Source organism: Osmia bicornis, chromosome 12, assembly GCF_907164935.1.
Source record: "Osmia bicornis bicornis chromosome 12, iOsmBic2.1, whole genome shotgun sequence".
NCBI classification, from domain to species: domain Eukaryota; kingdom Metazoa; phylum Arthropoda; class Insecta; order Hymenoptera; family Megachilidae; genus Osmia; species Osmia bicornis.
The window spans coordinates 377,648-390,482 of record NC_060227.1 but is presented as its reverse complement, the minus strand read 5'-3'; the positions used below and the strand labels follow the sequence as shown (position 1 = coordinate 390,482).

Sequence of the window (12,835 nt, the reverse complement as noted above, 5' to 3'; positions counted from 1 at the left end):
CGATCCAATTCCTCGCTTTCCTCCATCTTACTTTCGTCCAATCGAGACTTTTCTGTCTGCGAGCAAACAGATATTTGGCAAATAGGAAAGTAAACGGAAAAGAAGAAAAGGAGTACATATGTACCTTGGGAAAGCAATACTCGACAGGATGCACGATCGAATACGGCTTCCAAGGCTGCTCTAGCTTCTCTCGTTTCCGACGGAGGTTTCGAAGCAGCAGAGGGAACTTGAAGCGTCCCATCTCGGTCTTGCCTTTCACCAGTTTCGAACAGAAAGGATGATCCGGGGGCTCGTAGGCAGAAGGGTCCTCCGACACGGTGGTCACCTCGAATTTCTTCGAGGTGGGCACAAATTTTTCTCTCTCCTTTTGCAGCGTGATAAAGTGCAACCTGTCTTTTCCCTCGAGGCACAAGTAGAGCTTATAGAAGAGACGCAACGAGGTGGCACCCTTGCCGCAAGAAATCTCCGCGATGCTCTCGTCGTCGCAGTCGATGCCCAGGAAGCGTAGCCAAAACTTGAGGTGTTTCAGGTTCACTCTGCACAGAGCCGGATCCTGCGTATGCACGATCGTTTCCAGTTGATCGCGATTTATTATGTCGTAGCTGTGCAACATTTGCGCTAGCAGCGTCCCGTCTCTGGTGTAATGTCCAAACATATCCGGCGTCAAATCGATCATCGCTCCTAGCCTCGCTTGGATCCAGCTTCTCAAAATTTCACCCATCGTTGACCTCTCGTTCATCCTTTGAATTGACCTATGCATGTTTTCCTGCTCCACCAACCAGACCCTCGAAACACCTCTATTTCATTCTGTAACGCGAATTAATTACTCGCCCGGTCCATTTCAATGTCCATTTAATGTCACTGCTTCCTACATATACATGCGCATAACACTTCAAAATTTATTCGAATAATACAAAAATTTAAGGGGAACATTTTCGAGAAAAAGTAAATCTACAAAATACACAGAATATTTGTTAAATATTAGGAAAGTAATATTTTGTTCAGTTAATATACTAACCTCTGGATGATTTAGGAGTATGTACATACACCCTCCAGCGCGCTCGTGGTCCCTCTAGGAAAAATGGCGGTCTACACCACCATTGGGTACGATGCAGGGTATTATGCTTAATTCACAGGAAACGATTCCGTACTCGAGAAGGTACAACATTTATTCAAATAAATAGTTAGTATATAGTACGCCACCCTCGCGGGTGGCAAGAGGTGCGAAATGCATCCGTCATCCGCCCCCTGAGGGAGGAGCGTGGGTGACCGCCGCTGTCATTATTTTATCCTTTCATTTATCATTTTACCCTTATTTTCGGGCCTCGCGTGGACTACTCTCCCAAGTCATTTATTATTTTATCCCTCTTCATGAGCCTCGACACAACCTTCCCAGTTATTTATTATTTTGTTGTCTTTAAGGGCCTCACGAGTCCCAACCCTTTATCCCAAACATGTCTACATCCTCAACATCCCTGTATCCCTTATATTATATCATCTTGGGATGTTAGGAACCCCGACGACTCATTCTGCGCACCGACCTATCATCTTGGGGTGTCAAGGAACCCGGCACCTCTTTCTGCGCATCGACCTATACTCTTGGGGTGCCAAGGACCCCGGCGACTATTTTTGCGCACCAACGTAATATCTGCGTGGGGTATCAGGAACCCCGGCGACTCATGTCGCGTACCGACCTATCATCATGGGGTGTCAAGGAACCCGGCGATTCATTCTGCGCACAGACCTAACATCTTGGGGCACCAAGGACCCCGCGGCTCACTCTGCGTATTCGCCTAGCATCACGGGGTGCCAAGGACCCCGGTAACTATTTCTGCGCACCGACCAAACATCTTGGGGCACCAAGGACCCCAGCGACTATTTCTGCCCACCGACCTAACATCTTGGGGCACCAAGGACCCCGGCGACTCATTCTGCGTACCAACCTACCGTCTTGGGGTGTCAAGGACCCCAGCGACTCTTTCTGTGCACCGACTTAATATTTTCAGATGTCCTTTTTAACAGGTTTTACTGTACTATTATTGTAAGATTACACATATAACATTTTTCCGCCTTGTTATCGTGCATACGTACAACGTCTCAACGTCTCTCAGAGGTATGTTTCCGCATTATTAAAAGGAAGGATTTGCTGTATTCATTTTCTTAGCTTATTGAATAAACTCAATTAGGAACATGAACGTGTTGATTCTATTACATCTGTGTGCCTCGTCTATTGTTTTATCCTTTTATTTATTATTTTACCCCTATTTTCGGACCTCGTGTGGACTACCCTCCCAAGTCATTTATTATTTTATCCCTCTTCAGGAGACTCGGCTCAACCGTCCCAGTTATTTATTTTTTTTTTGTCTTTAAGGGACTCACGGGTCCCAACCCTTTATTCCATACATGTCTATATCCTTAACATCCCTGTATCCCTTATATCACTACATTCCCTTTACTCTTGCATCTCGTATATGCCGGCATTCCTTACACTTTTGCATCCCTTACATCTTTGTACCCTTTATATCTCTGTATCCCTTACACTCCTGAATTCTCCCTGTATCTCTTGTATCCTTTCAACCCTTATAATAAATATATTATAAATGATATGGCTACTGGTTCGAGTAAAGGTAAGTAAAGGTAAGTAAAGTCTCGTGAAAAATAATTTTAAATTTAAATTTTTGCAAAATTTAGTTCCTTTTTTTGCCAACAGAGGGAGCTGATTCGAGGTCGAGATTTTAGTTCACATTTTTGCCGCGAGAGGGCCAAATTTTCAGCATGATATAGTTCCTTTTTCTGAAACCAGATGGCGCTGACTCGAGGTCGAGATTTTAGTTCACATTTTTGCCGCTAGAGGGCCAAAATTTCAGCATGATATAGTTCCTTTTTCTGAAACCAGATGGCGCTGACTCGAGGTCGAGATTTTAGTTCACATTTTTGCCGCTAGAGGGCCAAAATTTCAGCATGATTTAGTTCCTTTTTCTGAAACCAGATGGCGCTGACTCGAGGTCGAGATTTTAGTTCGCATTTTTGCCGCTAGAGGGACAAAATTGAAAATTCAGAAATTCAAAAATTCAAAAATTACTTACCTTTACTTACCTTTGCTCGAACCAGTTTTGGTAATATATTTATTATAAGGGTTGCAGGGACATAACGGATGTAAGGGATGCAGGGATGTAAAGAATTAAGGGATGTAAGGAAGGCAGTGATGTATGGGATGCAGTGTTATAAGGGTTGCAGGGACATAAGGGATGTGAGGGATGCAGGAATGTAAGGGAAGCAGAGATGTAAAGGATGAAGGGATGTAAGGAATACAGGGATGTAAGGGATGTAGGGATGTAAGGGATGTAAGGGATGTAAGGGATGTAAGGGATGGATACGTATTATACGAGAATCAGTGATACTAATTTTGGCACGTTTAAAGTACGTAGGGAAAGTTATAAAAAGAAACGCGTATTAAAAAGTTGTGTACTCTTTATTCCCTTTATACTCCACTGCACATACACGACGTTACAGGCCTATATAGGTACAGACGGGTAAAGAAAACCTTGGTTTTTCAGCTTTTCTTTTATTTACTTTAAACCAACAGCGTCGCTTGAGCATTGGTTCGGTTCTGCCACAAAACAAAGATAAGGATGATCGTTTACGTTCAACTCCGGCAATGTCCGGATCTACAAGTTAACAACGCGCGCGACGCATCTCTCTCGCTCTCTCTCTCTTGCTTCCTCTCGTACTCTCTCTCCCCCTTTCTTTTGATACGTTAAATCGGCTAAATGCACGATCGCGTCGCGTCGCCTCGCCTCGCCCCGAATTGTTCGAAGGACAATTAAGAAGATTAATTCGCGAGAGGAAGAAAAAAAAATCGATAAAAGATATCTGGACGCGTGTTCATCTATTCGTAATGGTAATGGTATTCGTAGAAGGCTAGAAAGCCGACGATCTGTCGCGAGGAGGAGGCGCTTTCGGACAATTTAAATAGGAACCCCTTTTTCTCGACTCGACTCGCGTCTCGCTTCCATTCCTCCCCATTCTTCCTTTCGCGTTCCACGATGCTCTTTTAATAATATAATCGTAATCGTAATAGTAATCGTAATAATAATAATAATAATAATAACTATGTCCTGGTCACCGTTCAATCGTGATAAGAAACCATAAAGAGTATAATAATACAATAGCAATAATTTAAAAAGTCACCGTCCGTCTTTGAGATTCTGATCCTTGTCGAGCTAACGTGTTTATTATATGTATAATATTTATAATTACGTGGCTCAATTAATCACATTGCGATCAGAAACAATACGCAACACGTTTTTAATCATCGTTGAAGATAAACCTTACTGTACGTATAAGAAGAGGTATATGTATATATACACACGACGATATCGATGCGTGTTAATAATTCTAACGAATAATTTACGCTTCCTTCGTGCAACTGCACTGGCCACAGGGTGCTTCCTCTCTTCGACTAACCCTTTCCTTTTCTTTAACTATCCGTTCCTGTCTGCCCGTCGTCGGTTTGCCTTAGGAAGAGATCGAGGACAAAAAGGATCGTCTTCGAAGCTTATCCGTTGACGCTTTGTCGACTCGCTGAATTCAAGGGCCACGAGTACATTGACGTTCAACGAAAATAAAATATATTCGTAAGCGTTGTTCATCGAAACGAGTTGTTTTCTAAAAAAAATTCATTGTCGCGTAAAAGTTTCGTCGCTCGAATGTACTCGCGACCCAACCCGCTATCTTACTCGAAATTGTTTTATTGCTGCGGGCGTGATTTTTTCATTTCTCTCTGTTGCTGCTGTTCTTTCGCGAAATAGAGAGGAGCGAGGCGACGACGTTAACGAAAACGGTAACGGTAACGGTAACGGTAACGGTAACGGTAACGGTAACGGTAAATCGCCGTTGGGTACATCTAATCGATAGGTGTACGGACCACGCGTCCTCGTGTCGAGGTGTGTCAGCCAATCTCTAACGCTATCATGTACGCTAATATGTACGAAGGAACGAGTTCGAGGACTCCGTCTAAAAATCTATGTCCTACCGTTAATCTACTTTCTATTATATGCGTCGTATGCGTGTGTATCGGTGTTTCACTGTGTCACTGCGTGTACGCGTTCCTTTCTTTCTCCCTTTACTCCCTTTCCTCTACCTTCTTTCCTTTCATCACGCGTAAACACTACCGTAAACTAACACTTTTTCTCGCTACACGATCAACTACGATCTCATTGCTAGAGTTTAGAGCAACATGGACAATTAGTATTTTCTCCTTTCCCCTCGTCATCCTATCGTCTGTCGAATCGAATCGTTCGAAAGTACGAGTATGCATTCGCCGCATCGCTAAATCGCCTCTCTCACCGTCGCGCTAAAGAAACAAGATTATATCGTTAATTCGCTAATTTCATCCACCATCTATCCATCGAAAAACTTTGATGTCGCGTTGCCAGGTTTCACGAGCATTTCAAGCTCGAAGCGCGCGATATCGACCAATATCGTTAACGACGAGCCGATCGTTTGCTTCGCACACTCTCAAAGGCACGTCACTTTGTAGGTACCCGGTTTTTAGATTTTTTTTTTCCACTTATGCTTCGTTTTCCTTTCACGACAGGCAATGGACACACGCGATATCGATATTACCTTATTAAATAATTTAACCGTGACCGACAATATTAAGTAGTATCGTTAGCGTCGCCGCTCTCCACAATATCAATGTTATAATATTACTATTAGCGTTAACATTATTATTATTTATTTATTTATTATTATCATTATCATTATCATTATCATTACCATTAGATTATTAGTATTATTATTATTGTTGTTGTTATTATTATTATTATTATTATTATTATTACTATTATTATCATTAGTTATTACAATTTCCCGTTGTCGGCTGTTACTGTAATTCAACTTTGTTCGTTTACTGTCGTCTCACTGTCGATATCGCGCGTTAAGAGCTTGCGATTCGTTCTCGTCTGCGATCTATGGAAACAGGCTCCTTTGTCTATCCGTGTACGATCGCGCAAATTATTATAATCGCCTATCGCGTTATCATCGTTAAGTCTACCGCTATTGCTATCGTATCGTTATTATTATCGTAATCGTGAACTATCGTTATTGGTAGGTACTACTATATCGGTTAGATTCGGGTAGGATGAAATTAAGGAGACGCGAGTTAACTTTTGTTCTACTTTAGCGAGAAAAGCCTCGAGGCCGATGCGCGACCGTGTCTGAAAGCTCTCTCTCCTGAAACCTGGCAATTCAAATATCTCTACAACAAGCGAATTAACGAGAAGAAGAAGATCGCTGCCGATTGGACGAAATTACCAATAGTCGTTTCGATACAATAACGCGACCAATTTGACGGAAAAGCGTGGAGAAACGGCGAGAAAAGCTTAAGCCGAGGAGAGCTCGAACGACTTTGCGTCGTCGCGACCGGACATAAAAGGAAGAAAAGAAAAGAACAAGACGGTCGACGAATGATCTCGCGCGAGTTTGGAAAGCACACGGCCCTTTCAAAGATACACACGCGCCCACCCACGCACGCATGCATGCATTCATCAACGCACACACGCACCTCGTATCCGAATTACCGTGTGCCATACAATTACGCGATTAGCAGTATCACCGTTACTTTATTATAATTAGTGTTACAAAAGCTTGATTATTTGGATCGGACTGTAGCAATATATTCACATAACTATCGTCGTTGGAAAATAAAAATTCAACGTTTACATTACAATTGTTCATCGTCTTCTCGATCGTCGACAACTCGATTCGTTACGAATCGTAATAAATACGGTATGTTCTATAATGTTCAATAATATTAATAATAATAATAATGAACAGAATAATAATTATTATAATAAAATAATAAACAAATAAAATACAATAATAATAATAGTAATAATACAAGTAAAAATAATAATAATAATAATAATAATAATAATAACCTGTGTAGTCGTAGTCGTAATCTTTCGTCTTAGTCGTCATCGTCGTGAAAAAGCAAAAAACCCCAATCAGTCTCGCAACACGGTTCGACTACTGTACAGATATTGCCAGAAACACGTCGCTTTGTAATAACACGCGCATTCCACTTGTTCGAGCTTAACTTTAGAATGTACGGTCTTTGCGAAACAGGCAACGCTCGTGGTTCCTCTGCTAAAATATGCGTTAACGGTAAAGTGTGAGGGTCGCTGCTGGCCGGAGCGTCGTCGTCGTCGTCGTCGTCGTCGTCGTAGTCGTCGGTCGAGGAACACCGCGTCGCATTGCGTCGCGGCGAAACCGATTCTTCGAACGACGAGCAAGCAAACGAAGGAACGCCGAAACGAATCGTATTGTTGTTCGTGTATCGCGTGCACGATCGCACGGCTATGAACGATCGTCGTCGAAACATTAGCTTCGCCAATTATTGCCGTTTTATTAGTCGACAGCGAAATTCCAAGAAATACGGTATAGCGTTTCTCGTGTATACAATATAATATATATATATATATTTGTATATTTATATTATATTATTATTATTATTATTATTATTATTAGTGTTGTTGTGTTATTATTATTATTATTATTATTATTATTATATATTATATATGTATAATCTAAATATCGCGTCGGCATTCGTCGTCGTGCAATGGCACGACGATCGCACGATTGCACAAAGAAAACGAGTTACCTAAGGAACTAACTAGCTAAAGACATTCGACAAGTATAACCGCGAATCGCGTCGTCGTAATACTCGAGGATTAATCGCCGCGACATTGCACTGTCAATGCATTCGGAAATGTTGACGGATTCGATCGCGAATCCGATGCTGCTCGACGACCTTTTCTCTACGATAGCTCTCGGTAAATTCCTCCGCTTAGCCGTGTTCGCTGGACGCTGTTTCGTTCGCCTCGTTCGCAACTTTTGCCACGCTTCCCCTTGCCTGCCGAGGGGATAAGCGTTTAATTTAGAAACGGTACGATTGTACAAAGTTGGCGATACAAAATATCGGTGGCGTACGAGCGCGCGAAAACGATGAGACAAAAGCACGCGTTTGGAGTGGTCGCATATAAAAATACACAATGATTTCGTTCGTCGATTAAACCGCGTAATCCTGGTAAATTGAAATTCGTACTCTGAAAAGGGAACACTCGAGCTTTTTTCTTTTTTTCTTTCTTTTTTTTTTCTTTTTAAACGAGACACCCTGTACACGTCGGACGCATTCGGAATTACGTAGAAAACTGCGTTTTTACGATCGACGACATCTTATTTTACGCTCTTACGATATATACGTTTCTGTCACACTCCTTGCAAAAGCAGCTTACTTCTTAGACGCGTTCGATGCCGGAACACGACTCGAATCGTTCACCAAATTTTCTCTTTCGTTGCGCTACCGCTAGTCTTTGACTCTTCCTTCCCTCTTAAACTCTTCGAACAACGAAGCCCATCGGTGAATCGATAGCGCAACGAAGAATAAATTCTTTTACCGTATTCGCTTCTCTTGGTATCGCCGTGCATCGAACGACGAAACGAAAAATAAACGGAGGAGCTGCAAAGACGACAGAGGGATAGCAGGCAAGGAAACGAAAAGGACGCAAAGTATCATCAGGCAGGAGCGATAGACTTTAGTTCCGTGTCGCGAATGAATACGCGAGAAAAGTGGCCATCCTCTCTTTCTCTCTTTCTCTCTCTTTATCTCTCTTTCTCTCTTTGTCTATGAGCGAAGTCGATCGACAACGCGTTGCAAATTTCTATTAAGCTCGATCGTGTGTAAGCGGGGAACGTTCGTTGCGAACGAATGCGCGTTTCCTGTACGGAGGAGGAATATCTCGGAGGAGGAAAGAGGAGCAAGAAGACTGTCTGTGTGCTTTGGTTACGGGGATAGAGGAGCGTAGGTTTTCGCAACGCGCGCTCGTTATGCCTCGTACACTCGCGTTCAGACGGCATCTTCGGAGCGAGGCTCTCGTCGCAATTCTTCCCTTTTCGGAAAAGAAAAAAGAAACCGAATTTCTTTACACGTTCTCGTTCGTTTCGCAGTCCTCTCGTCTGCCTCGCCCCCGTCTTCCCGTCTTCCCATCTTCGTCTCGAACGAAAACGCCGCTTCGCTTCGTTTAACGTACGTCTCTCCCATGGACGTGAACGGTTTCTATTTCTCGCTTCTTCCCTTCTTTGCATCCCATCGTATCAGGTGTGTACGATAAATCGGACAGTCTAGATTCGTCCTCGAGGAGAATGCTGGCAATGTTTTACTCCGTGTCTACCGGGAGCCGCCGCTCTCGGACGTCTGAGCCACCGTCGCGGGATTGTGACTCGTCTCGTACTCCATCACCTCCTGGTAGATCAGCTCCTTCCACTGGTCCACCGTGTGCTCCCTCTCGTCCACGCTGTGGTCGTACGGTCCTGGTGCAGGCTGAAATAAATCCACCGCGTCCTCCTTATCGTTCTCTTTTCTTTTTTTCTACTTGAAAAACCATTCTCGATTAACGGGTTAACGACGGATCTCCTCCATACTTACAGCGTTCACTTCGCCCTCGTCGTACCACACGTTTATGTAATTGTGCAGCAAAGCGTCGTCGACGGAGATGCGTCGTTCGGGGTCGATCACGAGCATGCGCGACAATAGATCTCTGGCTTGGCTGGCTGAAATGCAAAAGGGGGGAAAAAAAAAAGAAGTGCAAGCAACGTCTCGTCGCGCGTCGCGAGCAACGAGAAGCCGTTTCGTTTCTCACCTTTCAATCTGTTGTGCTCCGACGAGTCCGAGGGAAACAACACGTCCGGAAATAACCTGTCGAACGGATATCCCGGATATCGTGGCCTGTTCTCCACGTAATTTCTCACCGTCGGCTGCAGCCGCTGCATGAATTCTTGCGCCGGCGTTCCGAGTTGCTCTGCAAAACCCGATTGTCGTAATTTACCGGTAATCGAAGGAAAACAAGAATCGAAAGGGGAGCCTACCAATTATTTTGTTCCACTGGTCGATGTGATCGGTGCCGGGAAACAGCACACCGCCCCGAATCATCTCGCCCATGATACATCCGACCGACCAAATGTCCACGTTCTCCTTGTATCCCATCCCCAGGATCACCTGGACCACCATTCGAATCGGATTAATACCCTAGCCTGATTTGCTGTTACACGAATGGAGGAGAAAACGCGTTACCTCTGGCGCTCTGTAGTACCGTGTTACCACGTACGGCGTCATCATGAACGTGGTCCCGGCGGTCCTGGCCAGGCCAAAGTCAAGAATCTTCAACGTGCAGTCCGACTTGACCACGATATTGCTCGGCTTTAAATCCTACGACCAGAGCGTGATTAGACGAACGAACGAGTTGTAATTTAGTAAGAATTAAATTAATTACCCTGTGAATTATACCGGCCGAATGTAAGTGCTTGATTCCGCAGAGCATTTGATAGAGAAGGTAAGACATGCGCTCGTGATCCAGATCCATCTGGATCACCTGGCAAAGGTTCGCGTCCATAAGTTCCATCACCAAGTAAACGTCTTGAAACTCGTCCAACGATCGCTGCGGCGTGAACGCGTTCAAAAGGCCAATTATCTGGAGGAAGAGATAAGCGAATGTTGAAGTACGCGAGGTGTCGAGGGTCGGACGCGGTTCTTACATACATTTTTGTGATTGACCAGTTTCATCAGCTTAAACTCCCTGTAGGCCCTCTTTGCGTGCGTCACGTTCTGAAATGGTCTGGAGAGCTTCTTGATCGCCACATTCTGCGCGGTCACCGTGTCGTACGCCGCGCTACAACACGCACACAGACGATTCGAGATCGATCGAGCGAGTCGAGCGGCCCTGGACACCTTGCAGTCGCCCGCGAGTTTTAATCGCCTTTCGATTACGTACGCTTCTTATTCGCTTACCGAGCGCACTGAAATGCGCTCGCGAACGGGCCGCGTGCGAATCGGAAGAAGGAAAGAGACTTACCAGACGATTCCCTGTGCGCCGGAACCGATCGGCTTCAGGTTCTGGTACCGCTTGAGAATGGTGAATCTGGTGTCCCCGACTTCGACCGTGTAAAACATGGCGGACAGCCGGGTTGTCATATCAGGCCCCAGGTAAGGCATGCGCCTCGGTGCACGTCTCTCCTGCTGCACCTGTACCTGTACCTCCCCGCCGCTCGAGCACTCTTGGTGCACTCGACGAGGACTTACGCTCTTAGCCACTTTGGACGCGAGTTTCGGCGTAGCTGACTGAAAGGAAATCTATCGGTGGAGAGGCACGGACGGCCCACGGGTTCACCACGGGCCACGTTCGCCTCTTTCTCGCCCACCCGGTTTCTCACTCGGTCTTAATCACTGGCCACTCGTTACCGACGACGACGACGACGCCGCCGCTTTGCCCGCTTCTCACGCTTGCCGGTTTCGTCTGCCACACAATCGAACGCAAACAGACGAGATTAGTCGACGATACTTTCGACCGAATGGAAAGAGAAAAAAGGGCGGTATAGTCTTCTTTTTTTTTTTTTTTTTTTTCTGGACAAGCCAGTTTCCTTTCTCTAAACCGACAAACTTTTTCCTTTTGACGACAAGTGGAACGGATAGACGGATCGGATCGGATCGGATCCTCCAAGTTTCGGTGTCTTGGTCGAAAATAGAAATTGGAGCAAAGTCGGCCAGACGTTCTCTCGGCCGCGAAAGAAAAAGAAGAAGGAACGGCCGTCGCGTCGGTCGAAGAGTTTTTGGTCAGACGGCCAAAATTAGAGAAGGAAGAGAAGGAGGTGAACGCGCGAATACTTTGATGGAAGCGTAGCGTTTTCTTCTGCTTATCGCTTATACTGCTTAACTCGGGATTCCCCCGTCGTTATTTATAGAAAACGTCGCACCGCCAGACATCGAGAACAACTCGCGCTAACCTTTTTCTCGCTAACTTCCTGTCTGCCTCGCTCAACCACCTTCCTTTCCATCATCTATTTTGTCTGCTGGTCCGCGTCGCGACGCGCTTTGCCCGCCACCTGCTACCAATTACATAATTTCGTCGCATCCGATGCGCGAAGCCAAACCCGTTTCTCCTCGCGCCTTACCATCTTCTCAGACCGCCCACGAAACGTTTGCTTCGTTTTCGCGTACTCCGTTTCCTAATTATTTCATCGAGTTAAATTGCAATTCGAGCAGATACGAGTAGGAGACTCGGATTCCTTAGCTCGCTAGGTTGGACCGCCTCCAACGTGTACGCACAACCACCGACTTTGCATCGACCAAGTTGGTTTGGTCGTCTGCGCGTCGGCATAACTCATGGGACAAGAAGGATTTAAGAGAGTCGAGATTCGAGCCAAAGACGCGTAACCGAGGATTCTGTGCGAACATCTATGATTTAGGACCGCTGTCTCTATGAGATTCCGATGGATGGAGATTCGGAGATTGTCTCGTTACTCGTTTCTCCGTTTCCCTTTTCAGTGGAAGCATAGTCTGCTCTAGATACTCACCATAAACGTGCTGCCATTGTGAAGGTTCCAAAAGTCGTTGGCCCCGAAGCGACAACGATCTGCAAGCAAAGAAACGCAGCGATCAGTCTGTAGGTGGTGACCATCGAGCGACGTCAAATCGAAGCAAAGAAGCTAAAAGTTGGGTCAGATGGAATCGAGAGAATCGCGAATGTCGAAACGAATATTAAATTTTCCTCGAAGCAACACATATTTCCCAGAGGACCGAGTGCTCCTCTTTTCCAGTAGAACGCGATTCCATTCTCCCTCTGCCGGTAGCCCATTTTCTCTTATCTGCGGCCAAAGTAATTGCACCGTCTCCTAGGATTATCGCCGTTTAATTCTTTGCGGAATAGCGCTAGCGCAAGCTACCGTTTCAATTCATTTGCGTAATTACGCGGCGACCTGGAGAAACGCGTGGAAAATG

At 45.2% G+C, this 12,835-nt stretch overlaps 3 protein-coding genes across 3 annotated transcripts in view; all 3 read right to left on the bottom strand.

Annotated features, from left to right (window-relative positions):
- Positions 1-27: 27 nt before the first annotated feature.
- Positions 28-1,066, bottom strand: LOC114877581. Its single transcript, XM_046288157.1, has 3 exons — positions 1,019-1,066; positions 141-807; positions 28-52 (listed from the first exon to the last, which is right to left on the bottom strand). Exons 2-3 carry the CDS (start codon positions 758-760, stop codon positions 28-30), a joined length of 645 nt encoding a protein of 214 aa, XP_046144113.1. The 5' UTR covers positions 761-807; positions 1,019-1,066.
- A 5,540-nt stretch (positions 1,067-6,606) lies between these two features.
- On the bottom strand, positions 6,607-11,260 carry LOC114877625 (stress-activated protein kinase JNK). The gene is made up of 8 exons (XM_029190449.2): positions 10,914-11,260; positions 10,601-10,730; positions 10,335-10,532; positions 10,136-10,270; positions 9,931-10,060; positions 9,705-9,863; positions 9,491-9,615; positions 6,607-9,385 (listed from the first exon to the last, which is right to left on the bottom strand). Exons 1-8 carry the CDS (start codon positions 11,051-11,053, stop codon positions 9,233-9,235), a joined length of 1,170 nt encoding a protein of 389 aa, XP_029046282.1. The 5' UTR covers positions 11,054-11,260; the 3' UTR covers positions 6,607-9,232.
- The window catches only part of LOC123988357 (cell wall integrity and stress response component 1-like), a 25,979-nt gene continuing 24,236 nt past the window's right edge, over positions 11,093-12,835 (bottom strand). The window contains exons 4-5 of the mRNA XM_046288156.1: positions 12,412-12,470; positions 11,093-11,354 (exon numbers count right to left, since the gene is read on the bottom strand). Coding sequence (XP_046144112.1) covers positions 11,268-11,354; positions 12,412-12,470 — 146 coding nt within the window. The 3' untranslated portion in view covers positions 11,093-11,267. The remainder of the gene's footprint in view (positions 11,355-12,411; positions 12,471-12,835) is intronic.